This window comes from Fundulus heteroclitus, chromosome 24 (genome assembly GCF_011125445.2).
Source record: "Fundulus heteroclitus isolate FHET01 chromosome 24, MU-UCD_Fhet_4.1, whole genome shotgun sequence".
NCBI lineage: Eukaryota > Metazoa > Chordata > Actinopteri > Cyprinodontiformes > Fundulidae > Fundulus > Fundulus heteroclitus.
Window position 1 is genome coordinate 13,776,063 of NC_046384.1, and position 23,004 is coordinate 13,799,066.

The 23,004-nt window shown below is 44.6% G+C and overlaps 1 protein-coding gene across 3 annotated transcripts in view; it reads right to left on the reverse strand.

The window, feature by feature from the left end:
• The window catches only part of nrp2a (neuropilin 2a), an 82,112-nt gene that overhangs the window by 28,339 nt on the left and 30,769 nt on the right, over positions 1–23,004 (reverse strand). For all 3 annotated transcript variants that reach the window (XM_021313389.2, XM_012857264.3, XM_012857265.3), the window contains exons 4-11: positions 21,889–22,119; positions 19,680–19,835; positions 18,039–18,208; positions 17,125–17,280; positions 6,687–6,831; positions 3,208–3,383; positions 1,791–1,970; positions 1,563–1,707 (exon numbers count right to left, since the gene is read on the reverse strand). In XM_021313389.2, the coding sequence (XP_021169064.2) occupies positions 1,563–1,707; positions 1,791–1,970; positions 3,208–3,383; positions 6,687–6,831; positions 17,125–17,280; positions 18,039–18,208; positions 19,680–19,835; positions 21,889–22,119 (1,359 nt within the window). The remainder of the gene's footprint in view (positions 1–1,562; positions 1,708–1,790; positions 1,971–3,207; positions 3,384–6,686; positions 6,832–17,124; positions 17,281–18,038; positions 18,209–19,679; positions 19,836–21,888; positions 22,120–23,004) is intronic.

The window sequence follows — 23,004 nt, forward strand, 5'->3', positions numbered from 1 at the left end:
TTGAAACCCTCTTATACTACGACTACAGCTGCTGGTACTTTGGAGTTAGCTTAGGACTTCTTTTGGAGTTCTGGACTTTGACTAGGCCGTTCCTTGTCATTCTCCCAGAATCCGCCCTGTATCTACCTCCATTCGTTCCATTAAGTGAAGAATCGCATCCCCACAGCATGATGCTGCCACCACCATGTTTGGCCATGGACAATGAGCCGTTTAGGGTTATAGTTTAGTTATCCTAAAACACACACCGTTTTGCATGTACACACAAAACTGCACAAACTTCCACGTTTAATTGCTGTCTTTTGTGACAACAGCTTTCTTCATTCACCCCCACCAGGGAGGTCTTCTTCATGTCACTTCACTTCATTTTGGTAAATTAACGAGATTCCAAAAATAAAGCAAAGCGTAACACTACTTTACAAACTTTTAATTGACCAAAAAAGGAATAGGCTGAAGGCCAAGGCTTCCCTACCCTTGCTGGTCATATTTATAAAGCGAACCGCTACTACCTGTCCTGTCGAGACATGTTCCTACCTGAGCTGTTGACCTCTGCAGCGCCTCCAAAGATAAACAAGCTATCCCAAACAAGCTTCTCAGGCCTTCACAGAGCAGCTGGATGCATGCTGACATTAAATTACAGAGCTAGATCGTTGTGCTGGACTTTATTAAGGAGTATAAGTGCAAAGGTTGGTAGATAATCAGATTTGTATTTGTAGTTTTCCTTGATTTGTTTTGATCTATCACACGAATGGCAGTAAAATATACGTTGAATAGACGCGAAGCGCCTGGGAAAGCCACGCTGGAATGAACGCAAAACTGTTCGGAGGACACTAATCGCGTAATAATTAAAGCTTCACTGGCCAAAACAGATGCTAATGGATACGCAAGGATACAAACAGACCTAAACGAGCCTGAAGAAAAGCGTCACCGACCCCAGTCAACACACATATGGACCCGGTTCTAGTTCGGCGGATTGTTTGGTAAATATGTGTCCGGGTCTTTGCGTGTCGAGCTACGCTGCCTGGCGCGTTCGGGCGCAGCAGAGGGAGTGGTAAACAGTAACAGCCCATGTGTGTGTGTGTGTGTGTGTGTGTGTGTGTGTGTGTGTGTGTGTGTGTCAGTGAGAGTGTTTGTCTCCGATGGAGCACAAAGATCACATCTGGCCAACAGACCATGCTGGAAAGCGAACAAACCGGCGCTCTCACTTGCCGGGGATGCATTCCTGTAAACCAGATCTTTTTCACATCCCCGTCGAGCATTATGCTTGCAGAGGCAGAACTCGACTCCTTCAGGTGGAACGCCGAGAGAAATCAGAGCGCTTTCACGGTGATATCACCTCCCTGTTTCCCAGTGAATAGTCTCTCCTCACCGCAGGCAGGCGGGCCCTCTAATGACTCTCATGCATATCTAATGTGAGCCACCTTCCTCAAGGTCCATTCAGTCCTACCCTTGATCAATTCAATTCAGTACCGCGCGGAAGATAACCCGAGATGGAATCCTGCGGGCGGCGAACGATGGGAGACATAAAGATCTGTTTGTCGCAGAAGCAGGAAAGATGTCCTTACCTGGAAGGTCGCATCCCAGGATCTCCACTCTCATCCCAATCCCACCCGGGGACCACCTCTCCGGATACAGCCGGATGTACTGCGCCACCGTCTCCTCGAAGTGCCGAAGTTCCGGGGTGTCGTACTGCGTGTTCCCCTCAAATATCTGCAAAAGCACGCATCACTGAGTATCCACCGAGGAGCACCTTCAGAGGACGCTCTTCCACCAGCGCTCCTCCTCCGTCCCACCTTAGGTTGGCTGGTCTTGACGTCCATGATGAAGTTCCAGTCTTTCGCGTTCACGCTGTGTGCAACTTTGTACTTCCTGACAAAGGCGCGGTTGTCCGTGGCCGGTCCGCTGGCCGGGTCTCCTCCCCGCGCCCCCTGGGTAATAACTCCACGCACCGTCTTGGGGACACCGAGGTCCACCTGGATGAATGAGATTTAGACAGTCGCTGAAAACAACCCGCTGCTTGTATGAGTCAGTGGGAACATGCTGTGCCTTTAAAAAGTTTGTTATAGACAAGACATTATCTATCCTTAAAAAACCCGTCCCTGTCCCTACTAAAGACTCCACTCAGCATAATTCTGCCACCGCCTTGTTTAACCATGGAGATTGTGTATTTTAAGGGGATGTTGAAACCTTGCGATGGAGATAATATTGCTAAATATTGCTGGACGATATGGGGGTACGTTAAACACCTATTTTCTTCTTTTCTCTGTCTTTCATCTTTGCTCCCATCACTCTGCACTTCAAAAGAGGAACTAAAAATAAAAAAAATCTACTTGAAATGAGTGCGTTTATCCTCGATTTGAGCAGGTAAATAAGATGATCTACCAGTGGAATAAGATTTTGGCATTTAAAATAGGAACAACTCATCCCTATCATCTTATTTCAAGTGCAGGATATCTAATCATCTTATTTTAGGGGTCAAAATACTCATTCTATTGGCAGATAATCTTATTTACCTGCTCAAATCAAGGACAAACGCACTCATTTCAAGAAGTTTTTACTTATTTTTAGTTCCGTTTTTTGCAGTGTGTGACCTTTAGCATGTTAGGCAATGTCACCAGTGTCTGCTGTGAGCATCTGCTGGCCGTCAGACTCTGTCCAAGTGGCTAAATATCACATCTACATGTTCAATGCAAGTTCACAACAGCTGGAATGTATTAGTCAACAATTACTGCGCTTAAGTCCTTTGCCGTATGAACATTGCACACAAAGGTATTGAGATGACGATACATTGTGTGGCATTAGTCTCCATTTACAGTAAATCATAGACAATCGGTTGATCTGGACTTTATTAGGGGTGTGAAGGGGATAAATACAGGCCGCACTTATTTGATTTTGACTTGCAGATAATTTTAAAAGTCATTTATTCGTATTCCCTACAGGAACCAATTCTAGATGCTGGTGAAGATTCTCGGTCGTTGAATTTGCATGTTATCTAAGCCATTACAAGGCCTTTGTTAGGGCAGTAGTATAAAGCTTGTTACTCCACATTGCTCCAGATGTTTTGAATTGAGAAAGCTTCCTGGAGAGGAAGCAAAACGTCTTCAACTATGAAAAACAAGTCCAGTTGCTTTGTTTTTTTACTTTTTTTTTTGGGAATAACCAATTCTAGAATAGCTGGTGTTGTAATGCGGAGCTAACGGCGTCTCCTACCTGGAGCCACTCCTCTCCAGCCAGCGGCTGCGTAGGTGCGGGGAACCAGCCCGAGCGACTCGCCACGAGCCGGACCGTGCTGGGGTTCCACATCACGTCCCGGGTGGACGACACCGAGATCTGGGCGTCGGGGAGCAGGCCGGACATCAGGCCCTGCAGGTCCGAGCACGGAGCGTCTGGAGCGGGGAAGGCAGAGGAGGCCGGAGATTACTTTGGATCGATGGGAGACGCTCCCGCGAGACGACTCAAAAGCGCGGCTACGCACATTCCCACCGGGGAGCGGCTAAGTTCTGCCGCAGGATTGGCCGCCGAGCTGTACACTGCAAAAAGGGAACTAAAATTAGGTAAATTATTCTTGAAATTAGTGCATTTTTTTCTTGACTTGAGCAGATAAATAAGATTATTTGCCAATGGACTAAGATGTTTGCACTTAAAGTAGGAACAATGTAACCTGACGCCGCCAGATAGATTTGCTCCACATATCCATCTGGAAATCTTCCGTTGAAGTAATTTTGGGAAGGGGCGAAAATACTGGTTAGCTGATTGGCCTATGTTGGTGATAGACGGGCCAAATAAACCAATCAGATCAACGAAGCATATGACGTACTCGTCAACACAACCACAAGCCAAGCTACTCTTGCTGCTGCAGGTAAAGGCTCGTTAGCTCAGCAAAGAAATACTCTGTAATTCCGATAAAACTTGCTCGATAGCCACGCTAACGCTAGTTTCATCGGCTGAAGCCGCCATGTTCTTTAGACTGAACTGACGCGCTTCTCGTTGCGTCACACCTTAACCCGCCTCAAAGCCAACGCTGATTGGACGTTCGTTTGGTGAACAGTTCCAAATTTTCTTTAACGGAAAGTAGCCAGACTGATCTGCGAGTGAAACCTTGAAAGCTCGCGAGATCAGGATGGTCTCACGAGGCTAGGAACAATGCATCTCCATCATCTTATTTCAAGTGCAGAATATCTAAATATCTTATTTTAGGGGTAGAACTACTAATCCCATTGGCAAATGGTCTTATTTAGCTGCTCAAATCAATGAAAAATACACTAATTTCTAGAAAATGTTACTTACTTTTAGTTCCGTTTTTGTAGTGTAAGCCTTCAGACCGGAGGAAACGGAAAATGGAGATTCTGGGCTGGACTGCTTGACGATCAAAGCGCACGTTAAGCTCACACTTCTCCCTTCTCGCACTGATATTTAAGCATCTTTTAATGTCGTTCATGCATTGTTTCTGTCGCTACAGAGCACTCATAAAGTGCCGTGTCAAAACACTATGAAATTAGACTAATTCGCGAATAAATGCGCAAGCGACTGGTTTGGGGAATACACAGGAGGAGGAAATGAGGGATTAAGCGAAGGTAGAAGTGTAACACAAGGTGCTGTGAGGCTGGGAAGTGGAGAAAAAGTGGAGAGGTGGGGGGGGGGGGGGGGTAGAAAGCACAAGAAGGAGAGCTGGAGGCTTGGAGGGAGCGCAAAATGTAGAGACGAGTCGTCTGCAGAGAGAAAACAGCAGGAGAGGGAAGCGGCAGAGCGGTGGTGCCAGATAGGCATGGAGGATTTTTGAGAGGTAGCGAGAGCTTGAAGAAGAGGAACAAAGACACGGAGGGGAAGAAGGGACGGGTGGGGAGCGCGGGGAGATGTTAGTTGTGCTGACGGTTTAAGGGAACACAAATCAAACTTTCATGCTGTTATGTCACTGCAAACGCAGGGCCGTGTAAATAATGGATAAAAACGGCGCAGGGGCGAGCGCGCGTACGTTTTCCCGCCAGGGGCACGCGCCCTTGAGGTCGCCGGCTAAGTTTAGCAGCCATCTTTCTGCGCCAGGCCGCGCTTGTGCTTGTGCTGCGCGAGCTAATAGCTGCTTCAATAGCGGCTGCTGAGACTGAACTGAATCACGGTTTCTGATGTAAGAGCGAACAGAGAGCCATGAATGATTGAGCAGAACCCGTTCCCTGATCTGCAGGGGCTCACGGAGCGAAGAGGAAGCTTCAAAAAGAGTTTCGAAGCCATGAGAGAGTTTTTTTTTTTTTTTTTTAAAGTGAGAGGGAGGGAGGGATGTGTTCAGGGAGTTGGAAACGGAAAGCGGCCATGGAGAAGAAGTGGAGGAGCATCGGAAAATTAAAATGACACTTGGTGGTAGCTCCAGATGGGGAAACGGAGAACGCTTACTTTTAATTAGCCCGAGGCTCGACATATTTAAAAGATTGCCTTTGGAATAATGCAGGAGTCTAATTGCAGATGTTAGATCCCGTCTTTTAAAACTTTTTTCATATAAACTTTGCATCACGCACTACATAATTGTTCTTATTAGAGAAAAAAACTAAATCATCATTGCTCCTTCTACATGTCCACCCATGTTTTGCGATTTGCACCAGTTGTTATTTAGTGATTATATACAGGACTGTCTCAGAAAATTAGAATATTGTGATAAAGTTCTTTATTTTCTGTAATGCAATTAAAAAACATGAAATGTCATACATTCTGGATTCATTACAAATCAACTGAAATATCGCAAGCCTTTTATTGTTTTAATATCGCTGATTATGGCGTAGAGCTGAAGAAAACTCAAAAATCCTATCTCAAAATATTAGAATATTTCCTCAGACCAAGTAAAAAAAAAAAATTCTAACAGCAAAACAAAATCAAACATTTGAAAATGTCCATTAATGCACTGAGTACTTGGTTGGGAATCCTTTTGCACAGATTACTGCATCAATGCGGCGTGGCATGGAGGCAATCAGCCTGTGGCATTGCTGAGGTGTTATGGATGCCCATGATGCTTCAATAGCGGCCTTTAGCTCATTTGCATTGTTGGGTCTGGTGTCTTTCAGCTTCTTCTTCACAATACCCCACAAATTCTCTATGGGGTTCAGGTGAGGGGAATTGGCAGGCCAATCAAGGACAGTAATGCCATGGTCACTACACCAGTTACTGTGAGAATCTTATGTCGTCTCTTAACCACTGCCATACTTGTGATTTAGTTTACTGAACCAAGCTGAGTGTTTTTCAAGGCTCAGGAAACCCTGCAGTGTTTCGAGTTAATTAGACGATTCAAGTCATTAGTTGAATAGCCTACTAGTATACTTTTTCACCATATTCTAATATTTTGAGATAGGATATTTGGGTTTCTTCAGCTGTAAGCCATAATCAGCGATATTAAAACAATAAAAGGCTTGCGATATTTCAGTTGATCTGTAATGAATCTAGAATGTATGACATTTCATGTTTTTTAATTGCATTACAGAAAATAAAGAACTTTATCACAATATTCTAATTTTCTGAGACAGTCCTGTATATTTAAATGTTATTACTGCAACTGCTCCTGTATGCAGAGTTTGTTACGCAGCGACATGAAAACAAATAACTTCAGAGCAGGATTGCAGATATTGCCATTCGTCGCCCTGCTCTGCCAATTTGCCGACTTTATGCCAAGTAAAGGAGGATTTATCGTGGAAGAACTTCAGGAAGTTAACCTGTGATCTGGCATCCGTAGAGCTCAAACCTGAGCGCAATCCCGTTCTTCCAGGTCTGCGGCCGGATGCGAACGAAGCGGGCCAGGACCGGCTGCGGGACGCGGTTCAGGACCACCTCGGCCGGGTCCGTGTTGGCGTGGAAGACCTGTGTAAAAAAAAAAGGGGAGGACAAAAACGGAGCGTCAGGAGGGGAGATGCACATCTCTTGCTTCAACGCCCTCCCGCTGCGCGCCGTTTCGCTCGGCTTCACACGCACAGCGGCAGGCCGGACAAAGCAGAGACAACCCAAACACGGATCCGGTGTCGGCATCCCAGCTGTCGGTGTGTTCCCGGGTCAGGGGTTCAGCGCCGGGAGGCTGGGAAAGCCCGCTGAATATTTTTTTTTTCCTCCCCCCCCTCTCCTTTTCACCTCCACGCTCACATGCGCTGCCAACCCGCAGGAAACCCGCGGGAGACGTGACCTGACACGACCGAATGCAGGCCGCCTCTCCAGGTGGGAAGGATGTCGGTGAAATTCACTTCCTAACGCGTCCCCCCCCCCCCCACAAAAGCATCAACATTCACCATTTCCCATCCGTCTGGCAGACCCAGAGGGAACAGCTAACCAGTTTGGTCGTGTTTCTTCCTGTTTTTTCTGTGGGGGAAAAATTGACCTATAATTGACTACGACGTTGAACATCATAACTGTCTGCTCATATTTATGATTAACTTCCCCCTTCTTTTTTTTTTTTTACCTCCCTCTCTTCTGCGAATCCTCTCCCCACCTCTTTGTCATCTCATTTTATTTCTCGAACCCTTTTCCTTCCAGACTGCTCTGTTGATGTCTGTTCACACCTCCTCCTTCCTCGCCTCTTCCTTTTGTTGGCGGCTACTAACTGAAACCACACAGGAAAACCACAGGAACTCACACACGCACACACACACACACACACACACACACACACAGCCTACACAGCGAGATAAGCAGAGCAAGTGCCTTTTAACCCACTGACTGTAAACTGTCATCCACTGTGGTTGACCGTGGCGGCTGATAGCCGAGATGCTGTTAATATAGCATCAAAACACACGTCGTCGCAGCCTCGACGCACAATAATAAAAAACAGACAAGAGAGACAACAGCTACAAGCGGCTGAATTAAAGATTAAAGGCATCATTCTTTTAAAAAAAAAAAAAAAAAGCTTCCTACACGTTTTTCTTTTACTTTAATCTGGGTACGACATGATCAAACGTAAACGGTCTCCCACGGCCTGAAAAAAAAAAAATCAAAAGTAAATGTAATATTTTGGCAAAAAAGTAAGTCTTTTCATTTGCACACACACGAGCTTAAATAACCTCCTGTTCTCAACCCACGGGGTTTAATGCGACGGCAGCCCACGCTCTGCAGCTATAACATGTTTAACTCTTAACCACAGGGTTTACGCCTGCAAAAAAGGGGAACCAATAGTAAGTCACATTTTATTTAAATTAGTATATTTGTCGTGAAATTGAGCAGGTAATTAAGATTATCTGCCAATGGAATATTACTTTTGCACTTAAAATAGGATAAGTTCATGGTCATCTTAATTAAAGTGCTTTATATCTAATTATCTTACTTTAGGGGTCCTAATACTCATTCCATTGGCAAATAATCTTATTATCTGCTCAAGCCAAGGAAAAATACACAATCATACTTGTTTTTAGTTCCCTTTTTGCAGTGTAGAAATGTGTGTTAATGGGAGTTTTTGACCCTTACTCCAGAAGTGCATATCTGAGGTCGGACACTGATGCTGGATCAGATGTCCTGGCTGTTATTCTTGCCAGACGTGTTTCATTGGGTAGAAGTCAGGTTAGTCAAGTTCTTCTACATCTATGTGGACCTTGCTTTTGTCCTTGTAATGATGAAAGAGGAGGGGCCATGGCAAAAACCGTTCCTGCAAAGTTGCAAACATCCCACAATGGTACTATGCTGGAATTTACTGAGCTCCTAAGAGCTCTCCCAAATGTTTATACAAGCAGTCTGCATGCTTTGGTGCTGGATTTTATACATATGGGGGGCATGAAAGTGATTGAAAGACCTAAATTCATTGATTTGGCAGTACGTTAAAGGTGCTTTCTTATGATTTCTGATTAAAAGGACACTGTGACCGTAGCGGTACGCCTTTACTTCAGCATTTTGTCACATTAACGCGGCAAACCTGAACAACCACCTGTATAACGCATTATGCATGCCACACAGGTTCATATAAGCTTAAAAACGCTGGAAGCCAGTAATTCCATTCACAATAACGCACGACTGTGTTAAACAAACCACTGTATTGGCAAAACGTCTGTACTTCCTAAAATAATAGGTCAGAAATGTCATGCTCGTATGCCATGTGACCGATGTCTCTTCAAAAATCCTGCTCAAGGGGTTTTATTTGATTTCGGGCATGGCCTGATTTAATCAAGTGCAGCCGACACTGGTAATACAAAGCAGCGTGAGTGTTTGAGCAGATAACGGGGCTATCACTGCTGCATCTGCTGCTGGATGGAAGGGGATAGGCAGCTGCTGTGTTTAACTAAGAGGCACAGCAGCCGATGCGGGCTCCTATGGGGGTTATGTAAACTCCTACGCACGCTCACAAAGAGACAAGAGAGTGATGAAAGTTTAACTGTCCACCGTCCCCCAGATATTCCCAAACAAAGAAAAATGACTCCAGGGAGATTCGGATGCCCTCAGAAGAATAGTTGAAACCAGATGAAGCAGGTTGAGGGGGGGTAGGGAAAAATAAAAGGTTGAATGGAGGGCAGGGTATACAAGCTGGAGGGAGATGAGTGGAGGAATGTGGGACCAGGAGGCAAGGAGCAGCGTTGAGGAGGAACAACGGACAGATTCATCGTTGAAACAGGAAATGCTCTATCTAAGCGTTTACCTCCTTAGGAGGATTTACAACCCAAATGCTGTGCAATTTCCTGAATTGTGGAGCGACTTGGAGGGGAAAAACGGCGCAATTCAAGAACTGAAACAGAGCTCCGGGTCCTTGTGAGAAACGGGTCTAAATGCTTGCATGATGAGACGCGAGCTTAAAGAAAGAATGCCGCGTCTAGATTCATAGGAGTTAAGAGCAAGCACGACCACCAAAAGGCCATAAGTCTGCATTACAATGCAGCTGTCTGCCTCCGTCTTTGGAATAAAGCTGGGAACGTGTCCAAAACCTCGTATCCTCAAAGAGAACAGGTTGTTCAATAAAAACTCGCTCTACAGAGGCTTGTTTTTTTTTTTTTTATTGTTCCCTGAATGTGAGCTACAGTATTTGCCCGGTTATAGATTCCCTCTGATTTTGCATTTCCAACAAATTTAAATATCAAACAAAAACATCCTGAGTAAATACAAAGCCCTCTCGGCGGACGTTTTTGTTTATAAGAGTGAAAAACCTAGAGAGGCTAAAACGTCTCAAAAAGCAACACTTCAGCGTCGAGCCACTGACATTGAAGAACATATTAGAAACCAAGCCATCGACGTCTTATCAGTCTGGAAAGGCTTTAGCCATTATCCGTAGATGGAGAAAAACCTTGATCGGTAATGAATCTGCTAAAGAGAGGCTGGCCTACTAAAATTACTCCAGGAACACATCCACGGCTCATCCAGGAGGTCACAATATAAGCCAGAGCTACTTCTAAAGCAACGAAAACCTCGTTATCCCCAGTTAATGTCAGAGGAAGTGACTAAAAATTGCGTCCATGTGATTTCAATGTCAAATCCACTTATGACCAAACAGAAAACAGACATATTTTAACATTTTCCAAAAACAGCCTTCTGGGGAAACTATTCTGAGGACTGACGGCCCAAAAGTGGAGCTTTCCTGTTACTTTTGGCTTAAAACCATCACAGTGCCTAAGAAAAGGAGCATCGTGGTCATAGATGGGTATGGTGGTGGTAGTGTGATGGTCTGGGACTGATTTGGGTGACTGGTTGTAATTCCTAGAGTCATTAATTCTGCTTTTTACCAGAAAATCTAGGAGGGGCAATGATCTGAAGGACATCAGCTCTAAATGTCTCCAAACCAGCTGAATAAACCTCCTGGAGTGGCCTAGTCAAAACCTAAATCGCATCAGGATACTGTGGTTGCTTTGAATCCTCTGCAGTGTGTCTGAAATTCAACCATCAATTCTTCAAGAAAGAGTAATTGCTCCAAATTCTCGTCATTTTATTCCTTTAAAGTGTGACGAAAACAGAAGAAATCTGTCTGGGGACAAAGGCTTTTTTTTCATGCCAGTGTGAAAAAGTCTCAGCCTCCAGCGTCCAAATCCACGCTGTTTGCAGGATACCTGAGAGGTCGCTCATTTGACTCCTGACCCAGCGCTTTAAGGTTGAAGGTTAAAGGTTAACGGCATCAGGAAGCAGATGGTTGCTCATTGACTAGCTTTGTTGATAGCGTGAATACATTTTAGCTGAGTAGGAATGAAGGGCGCAGCTTGAAATGCTGCTGCTGGTAAAACAAAACTCGGCACAACACCCATCTGTTCATGTGTGTTGTTATGGGGGGTATGGGGGGGGGGGGGGGGTTAGACAGTCAGATGTGTTCAGATCCACATCTGTAGTCTGCCAGACAACAACCCCGTGTCTCTAGGCTCTCCGCCCCTCACGTGACCTGCCACCGAGGTAGGCTGAATAATTGATGCTGTCGTGTTGTGTCTCATCGCGTGGAGGGTCATGAAATTATAACGAAGACCCCCCCCCCCCCCCATTACACACACAGAGCCGTGGCGACTGCAGTAAGTGGGGGGTCAGACATGTTTGTGCATCAGGAGTATTTAAGTATTGATGACCCCTTCTGAGAAGGAGGTCACCAGGAAAGGTGTGTCTGTTTCCCAGAATCGGCCGAGTGGACCGACCACCTAACGCTGAGGGGAACAGACGTTTGGCTTTTTTAAAAGAAGGGGATGTATACTGGATTCGGTCATTCAGTCGTTCTGTTTTCCATCAAGCTGACGGCACCAGTGGGAGATATGAGCTGTTCAGCACAAGACATTAGTCTTATTTCTCCCCTATTTTACTCCCTTGATTACACATACTGTGCATTACACTTCTCCCCCGCCTCCAGCTCTTCATAAAGACGGCGACGGTATAAAACCAGGCCCCGCTGACTACAGCACGATTTTATGAAAAAGTTGAGCACAACTCTCAACTAAAGTAAAGAAAATGTACAAAAAAAGGGGAAATGCATTCGTAAGAAGTTTTTCCTGGCCTCCTCACAGCATAATGCTTCTACTATCATGCTCCACTAGTGGGACTACAGTGTTCGGAGGGATGTCCAGACAGAGCAGCAAGCATGCAGACCAGAAAGTTAAAAAAAACTGTTTTTCAAAGAGGATGTGCATGCTATGTGTTAAAGCAGCAGAAAATGGTCCTGTAGATATAAAATAAAGGGCAAATTATGCGTCGTTTTGAAATAAATTTGAACGATAGCAATCCTCTGCATCAGTCTCGAGTTTTTTGCCGCATCCCAGCTGCTATGATGCTGATATGCAGTGTTAGTTTCTCTCTCACCACGAAGCATTTTGCATCTAGAACAGAAAGAAAAAAAAAACACTGCAAAAGGGGAACTACAAGTTAGTGAAATTTACTTGAAATCAGTGTATTTTTACTTGATTAGAGCAGGTAAACAAGACTTTTTGCCAATAGAATGAGATTTTTGCACTTAAAATAGGAACAATTCATCTCCATCATCTTATTTCAAGTGCAGTAAATCTAATTATCTTATTTTAGGGGTAAAAATACTCATTCCATTGGCAAATAGTCTTAATTAGCTCCTCAAATCAAGAAAAAAGACACTAATTTCAAGAAATTTTTACTTACTTTTAGTTCCCTTTGTTCAGTGAATGTCATGGACTTTATGAGATATGTCAAAATAAATCAGTGCATCACTTGTAAGTGGAAGAATCTCTGTTTCCAACATTTCTTCAGGTAGGAATCTGAAACCTGGCTTTTGTATGTGTGTGTGTATCTAAACCATTGATGTCCTGCTGGGTGGTGATCATCTGATGCTGCCACTACCATGTTTACCTGTGGCAATGATGCGCTCAGTGGGATGTGCTGCAGCAGAGGCCAGAAAGACGAGACAAAAAAAACAAAAAACGCAGAGGACTTTCAGCTTGCGTGTGCATGACGCTTGACAGCAACCCTTTGGTCAAGCCTTGGTGCAGATGTTGCCGACTGTCACTAACCGCACCTGTATGCCAATGCAAATTGGATTATGATTGTTGTATTATGCATGAGCATGCAAACAAAGCGTGTGTGTTTGTTTGGTTCTGTGGGTTTGCAGCACATCATGATTGGATGAGCAGGCTGAAATGCTGTGTGGGCTGTTTCCCCTCCTTCCCTTGCTCAGGGTTACTTGATGTGTGTGACAAATTTAGCACAACCTCACGACACTTTTCAGCAACGCAAAGCTTGTTTAGCACCAGGGGCTGCTGGGACCTTCCCTCACAGACGCTGACAGATGACAGTGTGTGTTTTCCATGTTAATTAGTGTGGGCACGCTCGTGTTGTCTGTGTCGGAAAGCGAGGAAGAGGAGAAAAACACACGACCCCGCGATTGCGTCTTACAGTACACGCGAGTTTGTGAGAGATGCAATTCCCGAGCGAGTTAGCGTCTCATCAAGTAATGAGGTGCATATGTGAGCCGTGTGACTTTGATTTAACGAGTCACATGAGCGTTAAACTGAGATTGTGTTGGCATGCAGAAAATTTGTGAAAAAGGAATCAGAAATGCACAAAGGCTTATTGTGGGTGTGACTCTAGAGGTGTTGTTGTTTTTTTATTCTTGTACTGTGGTTCTGTTCGTTACATAAGGAACAATTATCTCTATGTTCTTGATTTCCTTTTCTGCCTCCCTTCCTGACAAACACGGCGAGGACTGGAAATCTGCTCCTCTTATGATTTCATATCTGATGCGCAGGCACACCCGGGGCTCAACCTTTTTTTCGCACATCACAAACGCACGAGCGCAATTCATAAAGCCACGTTAACATAAAGCTCACTGTTAAATGACAATTAGGAGAAGCAAATCCCAGTCATTACAGGACCCCCCGACGAGAACTGAGCTTCAACCACTTAAGGCTCTTTGGGGGGGCTTAGGACAGGCTAACAGGGGGCTTGTGCAGCACGACTGGTGGATTAGCAGTCACGGAAGATTCAGCCGCGGCCCATGGGGGAACGGCGGAGGGGCTGACCAGCAAGGACCGGAGAGGACGCCGCGGTTTTATTATTATTAAACGGTCAACCCAGGCTTGACATCATGGCTAAAATCCATTTTGAGCGTGATTTGTTGAACTTATCCATTTACTGAGATTGAGTGAAACTTCAATGAAGCTTTCTTAAACCACGCTAAGCTAGATTGTGATGTGAAGCGAAACCTCTGAGTTTTCAAGGTTAGGGCTCCAAATGAAACTATAACTGCCCCACCAGTTCAAATAACGAATTAACTGTGATAAGACACATTTTTGGTTCGATTCCAATAGCTACGCTCAAGCCCGATTATTGTCTGACTTGTCAAATCGCTTAAACAGAACCTGTCTGACAACTTGAAGCAGGCTAACAGGTCTCGCTAACATCACGCCCTGATCTGAAGGAATTCAACGACAGATGATGGGGCAGGACGATTGCCCAGACCACACCAGCCAGTTCACCTCTGAATGGTTAAAAAAACAATAAAAAAACAAAGGTGACAAACCTAGCCAAAGCCAGAGTGTGCCTTTAAACCTACTTAGGCCTGAGCTGTGACCGCAAACAGGCCGTTCAGGCGTGAAGACGTGATAGTCCTTAAGAAGCGCTGTACTCAGGCAAGGATCCTCAATAAATGCCTGTGGTTTTAAATCCTAATGTGACCACCCTCTCAAGCGCTAGGTCCACATTGAGACTGTCATCATCTCTTTATTATTAAAAACAGATGTCATGGTTAACATTTTACGGCGATAATGTAATGGGGCACGGCTAGAAAGGGCTGGGCTTCCTGGGTTCGGCTTGGAGCATCGAGTCACATCTGTATTTACCCTTTTAAAAACCACACTTTTTACCAATTTGCCAACCTGTATCGATCTTCTAGAGCCGTGCTGCCCCCCGCCACCCCCACGTCTGCATTAAAAGAGGCTAAAAAACGATTTTCATAATGCCTGGGATATCTATCCCAAATGCTCGCTGATGCATCTGTCTGAATCCATGTCTCAATATGTGTTGTTTTTCTCTGCTCAAACAGATTAGAGGACTCAGATTACCAAAACACAGACAGACCTGCATGCATTATATACATATATATAATATATATAAATATATATATATATATATATATATATATATATATATATATAAATATATATAAATATATATATATATATATATATATATATATAAATATATAAATATATATATATATATATATATATATATATATATATATATATATATATATATATATGCAGTTGCACGCCCATCTCCAGACAGAAAGATCATCCAGGGGTTATTTAAATGGGTAGGGGAATGGGGGGAGTGTGTGGATTGAGCTTGTGGAAGAAATGGGGACATCTGGGGGCTCTAATAAATTACACAGATGTTGACTTCTAAGGCAAATCCACATTTTGCTCAATAATCTCTACATCAAATACCCCCCACTGGCACCACCCAAACCAATCACGGTCACGCACAGAAGGGGGGCCCTGCTCCGCACGGGTTAGCCCGGGCGGATTAAGCGCCCCCTCGACCCCGCTTCCTCCTCTTCCTACCCACTCTGTTTTTCTGCTTAACATCCACAGTGGCGTTAAGCCTGAAACGAGGGGAAAGAGTTGGAATCCCCCAAGAGACAGGTGGTCACGCAGCCGCCGCCGCCGCTGCATGCAGAACGTTACAGAGGAAACAAAAAGATATAAGGCTTCATCAAAGCGCTGGACAACACTGATATCAGGCAGAAATGTTCCCAATCCGCACCTGGCACCACTCCAAAGGTTTCACAACCGCAGGTGTCTATGTTTATGTGTGAGCACAAGCCTTAAGAGAGATCGTGAATCTAAAAGCCAGATAAGGGCACACAGAGGATTTCATTGTTCTTGCTCTTCCCCTTTCTCCACCTCCCAGCTTGTTCTGCTCCTCGTTCTATCTCCTGACCGGGGTCATGACACAGGTTCACAAACGGTCGTGGAAGGAGAGCAACTCCGTCGGGAATGTTGCATTAGTTGCTATGACTCCTGGATGAATAAATGTAAAAGGACATTTAGCTGCAAGTGAAGTCCAGTTTCCTGAATTTACTTGCATGCGCCATTAAGGCACATTTTTGTTGACAAGCGAGACCAGACTTTGATATTTGGAAACGTTTCTGGTCAAAAACAACACTGACAACCATAGATTAGAAACTAAAGGTGCCCCCACCTTTAACACACCCGTGGAGGTAACTCTTTTTTTTTTTTTTAAACTACGTTTGACTAGCTTACAACTGCAGGTCTGTAAAGCAGCTGACTGCAGGCTAGCTACCTGTGCACATAGCCCTACTCGTGATACAAGTCATTTCATAGTTTTTTTATATACTATTCTTCGTTAAAAAAGCAGCGCAGCAAAAACAAAATCGTGACCGTGACACATCATTTCAGAATGTGGGTGTGTTCCTGGTCCAAAACACCTGAATAAGGCTACGTTCACACTGCAGGTCTTAATGCTCAATTCCGATGTTTTTGTGAAATCTGATTTTTTTGCGTGGTCGTTCACATTTCCAAATATATGTGACTTGTATGTGATCTCCTGTGTGAACTGAATGATTTCAACCTAAGTGTCCCGCATGCGCACTGGAGGACGCGATGACGTCACACGTAGCAAGCGTCCTCAGTGTTTGCAGAAGTAAACATGGATTATAATGCTGGCGCGCCATTAATTTATTTTCTAACCGGAGCTTTCCCTCCATTGACTGCTCTTCTCATTGTAGTCCACTATGGGTGTCGTCTTTCTTCCTGCTTCTGCATAGCAGGACGCAGAATAGTGACGTTTGTCAAGTATCGGTGACGTACAGGTCGGATAAATGCGACCCGGCCGTACAGACACAGGTCGCATTTGAAAAGATCAGATACGTATCGGATTCAGGACCACATGTCCAAGTGGCCTGGGTCGCATTTGAAAAAATCCGATCTGTGTTGTTCAGACTGTCAGATCCAGGTCGCAAAAAAATCGGAATTGGGTCACTTCAGGCTGCAGTGTGAACGTAGCCTAAGAGGCTTGTATTGCGTAACGTTGGGGGTCCAGCTAATGATTATTGTATCTGAGGGAAGAAACTCCGGCCCTCGCGGAATAGAGTTTGACACCTTGACAAACCCCTTAGCTCCATTCTACTAAAAGCAAATGGTGAAACTGGTCTCTTTACTCAGCCACTGCACTGGGAGCCTGTGTACAAGTCCGGTAAAGTTAATTTGCTGAACACAGATGCGCAGGACGAAGGCCAACCTTGTGGTTCTTGCCGTGCCGGTACACCATCCAGTCCTCTCCGTTGGTGCTGACCTCCAGCTTGAAGGTGGTGACGTAGTACGACTTCAGAGTCTCTTTGGAGACGGCCCCCTGTGTGGCTATCCCAGTCAAAACCTTCAGGAAGTGGAGGTCGACCTGAAATAAAGAACAAACTATCGTCACGTTTATTCATAAAAAACTATGTTTCCACTCCAACGCCGTTGAGCTGGATGTCACGCTGTGATTCTAAGCTAAAGGCACGCAGATAAGGAAACCCGACGGTTATTTTTATGTGCAAAAGCATAAAACAAAGGGGGTGGAGGGAGGGAAGGAAAGGCCGCAGACTTAAGTCTGGATAGCCAATGAAACTACAGCGCAGCGGTTGCATCTAATCTGTTTCGGAGGAGATCAGGACTGATAGATACCAGAGATGCTCCTCCTGCCGCCTGCATTTCGCACAGACAGCAGGAATTAGGCGCGGACTGTGCCCTGCTGCCGAGGAGAGCATGTATGTGCATCGTCACGTGTGTAAGGTGAAGGAGGCGGGAGGTAAAGATCAATGGCGCAGTGTTGGGATGCGTTCCAGCAGAGCACCTTCATCAATCACAGGCGACTCGCCGCTCTCCTCGGCTCATGCATACGCGTGCGAGTCGGAGACAGGAAAGATTGAAAGTGCAGAAGAACTTCCTTATCGTCGGCTTACAGTTCCTCTCCTTCCCGCGTGTGTGTACGTGCAAGTGTGTGTGTCCCGCAGTATATATGAGATACTGTTGTATATTCCATCCTTTCCTCTGCGAGACAAATTTATTATCCTCAACAAAGTGATCTTTAAGGTCACTTCATGGCTGGAATTTCTTATTTAAGCCGTGTTTGAGCTGAGATTTCATAAGAAGAATCCAACTACAAATAAACACCTGTATGAACTCCTTGTTGCTGTCCTCTGACGGTGTCCAGGCGTTGTCCTCGTTGTTGAGGCGGGCCTGCCGCGGCAACCAGCGGTGGTCGTAGAAGGTGGTCGAAGCCGTGATCTGGTCGTCGCTGATCTTGCCCGACTCCATGCCTAGCACCATGCTACAGTGAAATGCTAATAAAGAGAAGAAGAAGAAAGGGAAATATGATTGACTTTTTTTTGAAAACATTTATACGTCAGTAGCTCACTCTGGGTACTTTCAAAGCTTTTATGAAAGATTATCACGTCCTGCTGGCGTATTAGTTGTTGTTATTTTGATGTTTTATGCTTTAGGTTTGCTCAATTTGTTAGTAGATAAAGCCTTTTTCATTTATTTACGATATTAACAAAAGTACGTACAGCGCATGTGCAGCGGGGGATGAAAAAAGGACGCGGCTAACGGCTATTAGCATCTCCCAGTGAAACAATGAAGAGTGGTTCAAGATCCAGTAAAAAAAAAGGGAAAAGACTGGACTGTCTCTGGGAATACATCATGAACGTTGGTGTTCACTGAAGCGGACGCTAAACCTGCCGAGGCTCAGATGTGATCGCAGAGTTGAGTAAATGTTCTGATATGAGGCTCTTAAAGTTGCTGTAGATCGTTTTATTTAATTACTAATGGTTGGTCTTCGATCACGCCGAGCTGCCACTTTACTGCGAGGCATTTCAGGGGGTCAGGCTTCGTCCGGCATTATTTACAATAGATTTATAAATTAAGCAAACTGGCATTATGATTACTGTCGCTAGATGGCGCCACGTCTGTTTATATCTGTTAATCGCGCCCGAGAGCAAATTATTTTTCGGCTCAAAAAGGACCATTAAAACACTATCAAGACGGAGGCTTGGTGCATATAACCTTATTTTGTCATTTTATCATAAGCATATTACATGGCTACATACCATTAACTGCAATTAAATGCAAAAAAAGAAGGAAGAAGTCTACAAACGTTGATGCGTTTTATATCGATTTTATGTGAAAGACCAACACAAAGTAGCAGATACCTGTGAACTGGAAGTAAAAGTAGCTTTAGCTTTATATTTAAGGTCAATCTTCTGTTGGTAGGGGAACCTCTGCCTCTATCAATCTGTATTTACCTCCATTTTTCTATCCCCATAGCATAATGCTGCCACTACCGTGTTTCACTGCAGGCGTGGCATGCTCAGGGTCGCATGCAGTGTTAAGTTTCCTCCAATCATGAAAAAAGGTCAAAAAGTTCAGTTTATTCCTTATGCCACATGTTTCCTACAAGGCTTGTGGTAGTCTGCATCGAATTCTGGGGTGGTAACGTGACAGAGGTGTTAAAGCGGTGTGAATACGTACGAAAGATGGCGTACAGCCGCGAGGACGAAATTAGGCAGCGAGCAGCAGGTGAGCTGCGGTAAACCGGAGTGAAGTTAATTTATGTTCCAAAAGAAAAACAGTACTTCTGCTTCTGAGAGATGAGCAAAACACCCTGAGAGGGGTGAGAAAAGGCAGCAAACCTAAAATAGCATTAAAGCAGGAAACGCTGAGAGGGTGAGCAGAGGGTAAGACGAAGAGAGAGAGAGAGAGGGAAAAGAAACAAAGCAGCAGCAGCACACAGGAGGGATATGTTCTTGCACTCACAGTCTGAGACTTCTTTGTGGGTGATGTTGTAGCGTGCGGAGAAGCCGTCTTTGGCCACGGCCATGTCTGTGTGGAAGGAGAGGGACAGCAGGCCGGAGGACGACTGGATCTCTGGGGGGATCTTCGTCCCGCAGTACCGGCCAATCAGGGGAGACGCTGAGGACCAAGATCAGAGTCAAACCTTTGTTTTATTTTTTTTTACTTTAAAGGTTTCCAGTAGCCGTTCGACTTCAGTAAATGTTGTCTAATGAGTCACAGCATGCCATCCCCCCCCACGACCTCTTCCTCCCATCATTTCCAACTCTCCCTTTACTTTCCTGTCCATCCCTCCATCTGCCATGTGTGTCTCGGCCAGATCCCATCAGGGGGACTGGAATCCCTGCCTTCATGCAAGCTGCACTGGGATCAGCTGCAGATGAGTACAAATACGCTCACACACAAACACACAGAGATTAAAATAGTCTCAAGACGGCCCCTCGCCACCCCGCCTGAGCCAGACGCTAAATTCTTCCACCCGTCTCGTCTCCCGCCCGAGGACTCGGCACCCTGGAACTGGGTTACGCTTTAATTTGCTCCTAATTCTCAACTTTGAATGCTATAAATTGTTTTGAGCTATCGGAGCCCTTAAATTCAACACCGTAATTGGAATTTTAAATCCGCACGGATCCCTTTTTAGCAACTGAAAATAATATAATTAGAGCAAATCCTTTGGTCCTAGCTTTATGTTCTGGAGGGGGGGAAGAAAGGGGAGAGAGAGGTGACCGCCCCTAACTCGGCTTTCATGAGCGCCCAACATTCACCCTGTGGTCCCTGCTGAAGTATGGAAGCACATTTCCACCACTTAAAAAACCCCAAAGCATGGCATATTATAACAATGTCCTTTTAAAGTCATAGTTTAGACTTTATAGGTCGTACTCTCACATTTCTTTCAGCGTTCAAGACTCGTCTTAAAAAACGTTTGCTGAAACCTTTTCCACATTCCACATTTTTTTAACTATTTTTACTGTTTTCAACTATGTCATTTGTCTTTTTTAGCGTGTCTATTTGTTTTAATTTTACAGCTATTTTTTGTTGTATGTGGACAGCACTCTTTCTTCTTGTAAAGTGCTTTATAAATAAACATGGTATGGTATTTAAAGTCCTAATTATCCTAATTACATCATATCAGAATTTAAATTTTCGGTACTATCACTGCAAAAACGGAACTAGAAACAAGTAAAATATTCTTTAAAACGAGTGTATTTGTCCTTGATTTGAGCAGGTAAATAAGGTGATTTGCCAATGGAACAAGATTTTTACACTTAAAATAGGAACAATTCATCTACATCAGCTTATTTTAAGTGCAGGATGTCTAATTCTCTTATTTTAAGGGTAGAAATACTCATTCCGTTGGCAGATAATCTTTACCTGCTCAAATCAAGGATTAAAACACTAACTTTGAGACCATTTTACTTATTTTTAGATCTGTTTTTGCAGTATAATGGTGAAAGCTATGATTGTCACTTTCAGGAGTTGCAATGATGAGATACGGAGTCTTGATCTTAAATTTTAAAGTCAGAATCAGGAAAAAAAACTTATCCTACTATAATGACTGACTGTCAAAACAGGCTTAATAAGTCAAATTTGTTCATTCTTATTTCACGTTGATAACCAAGAGTCAAAATTATGACTTTCTAAATGAAAACCAGTCAAAATAATAACTCAACCTCATAATTAATAGTAATTACAGCAAGCCTTGTTCCTTATTTTTCCAGTGGTTATTCCATATCCCGAAAACTTTGTTTCCTGATCTCAGTTTTTGTGACGCGCATATTGATAACCATCATGGCCGTCACTCTCACTCCTCTGGGGAGGAAGGAAGTGCCAGGTGATAAGGAGGGAGGGCAGGGAGAGAGGAGGGCGATGAAGAGCGTTATAATGGAGAGGGGAAGAGGACCATGGGAAAGGCTCGCTTCTCGAGGTCATCGAGCCGCTTTGAGCTCCCTCTGTGAAATAGCGTTTCCTCTATGGGACGTAATGGAATGTGAGGAAAGGCAGCTCACATCAAAGAGAGTGATGGCAGCTCAGGAAATTGAAGGCCGGTATGCAAATTCACACACAGGAACACGGGGGATTGCACGAGTCAGTGGATATGGAGAGCAAATGTTCAAAGCGCGCGTCCATTCATCCCCCCCTACCCCCACCCCCCACCCTGGTGTGTCGGGCTCACCTTGTGGAAGGCCGTCCCACACCTCCAGCCAGTCGTACTTGCAGTCGCCCTCGCCCACCATCAGGGGGTCGTTCTCCAGGTCGAACGTGAGGAAGGTCAGGGTGATGTCCATGTGGGGCGGGGCCATGATCATGTAGGAGCACTCCAGATTGTGCGGGTATTTGTCCGGGAACCCCGGGGACTCGATCATGCCGGACGGGCTGGTGAAGTTGCGGAAGCAGAATTCGGACCCTAAAGGGATAAAGAGGATAAGAGGATATTTAATAAAATAAAGGGGGGGGGGGTAAAAACGGTTACATTAAGAGAGAATAGAGACATGAGCAATCGATCACAGCGTGGTATCTCATCTAACTTGCAGACTAGTGTTTTAGAGAGTCGTTTGTCACTGACAGCCAGCTGGGATATACAGGAGCTGCGGTGGCGAGGCGCTGAAATGCACACGGCTTATGATTACAAACAGATGAAAAATACACAGCGAGAAAACGGCAGAGAGAGAGAGAGAGAGAGAGAGAGAGAGGCAGATGCATTAAGCGATACGAGCAACGCAGCGTCATTTATCGTCACCCCCTGGTAAAATATGTGTTACGAGGCTGAGAACAAATGAATATTTTATTACAGGAGCATCGTTTTAGAGGAAGTTTTTTGGGGAAAAATCCAATGTTTAATTTAGGCATGTACATAGCAAAGAAAACATACTTAGGAATAATTCAAGAAATTCAATTACCGGTGCTCCCATCCCTCTAAATGAAACCTGTTTTCCCATTCACGCTTGTGTGTTTAAGCATGGCCATCAGGCTGGACGTTCATCTAGGGGTTACCAAGTCTCCTGTACAACCATTAGATGCTAAATGAAAACAGGTTATCTGAAAACAGCCTTTTCTCTCCTACCGTCACAAAGATAAACATGTAGAGTTTGCTGAAATCTACTGGGAACTTTAGATGTCGATCCTGTGAGCCTGTTTATCATCTAAAGACCCTGTGAACCTTGTCAGAGTGCGCTGCTTTATGAATACTGAGTTACCAGGAGGTGTTGAGTACATGTTTTGCCAAAAGCAACGCAGAGATCGTTCAACAGGCACAAAATCAGCCTTCTTCCATGGCCGTCTCATTCCCCAG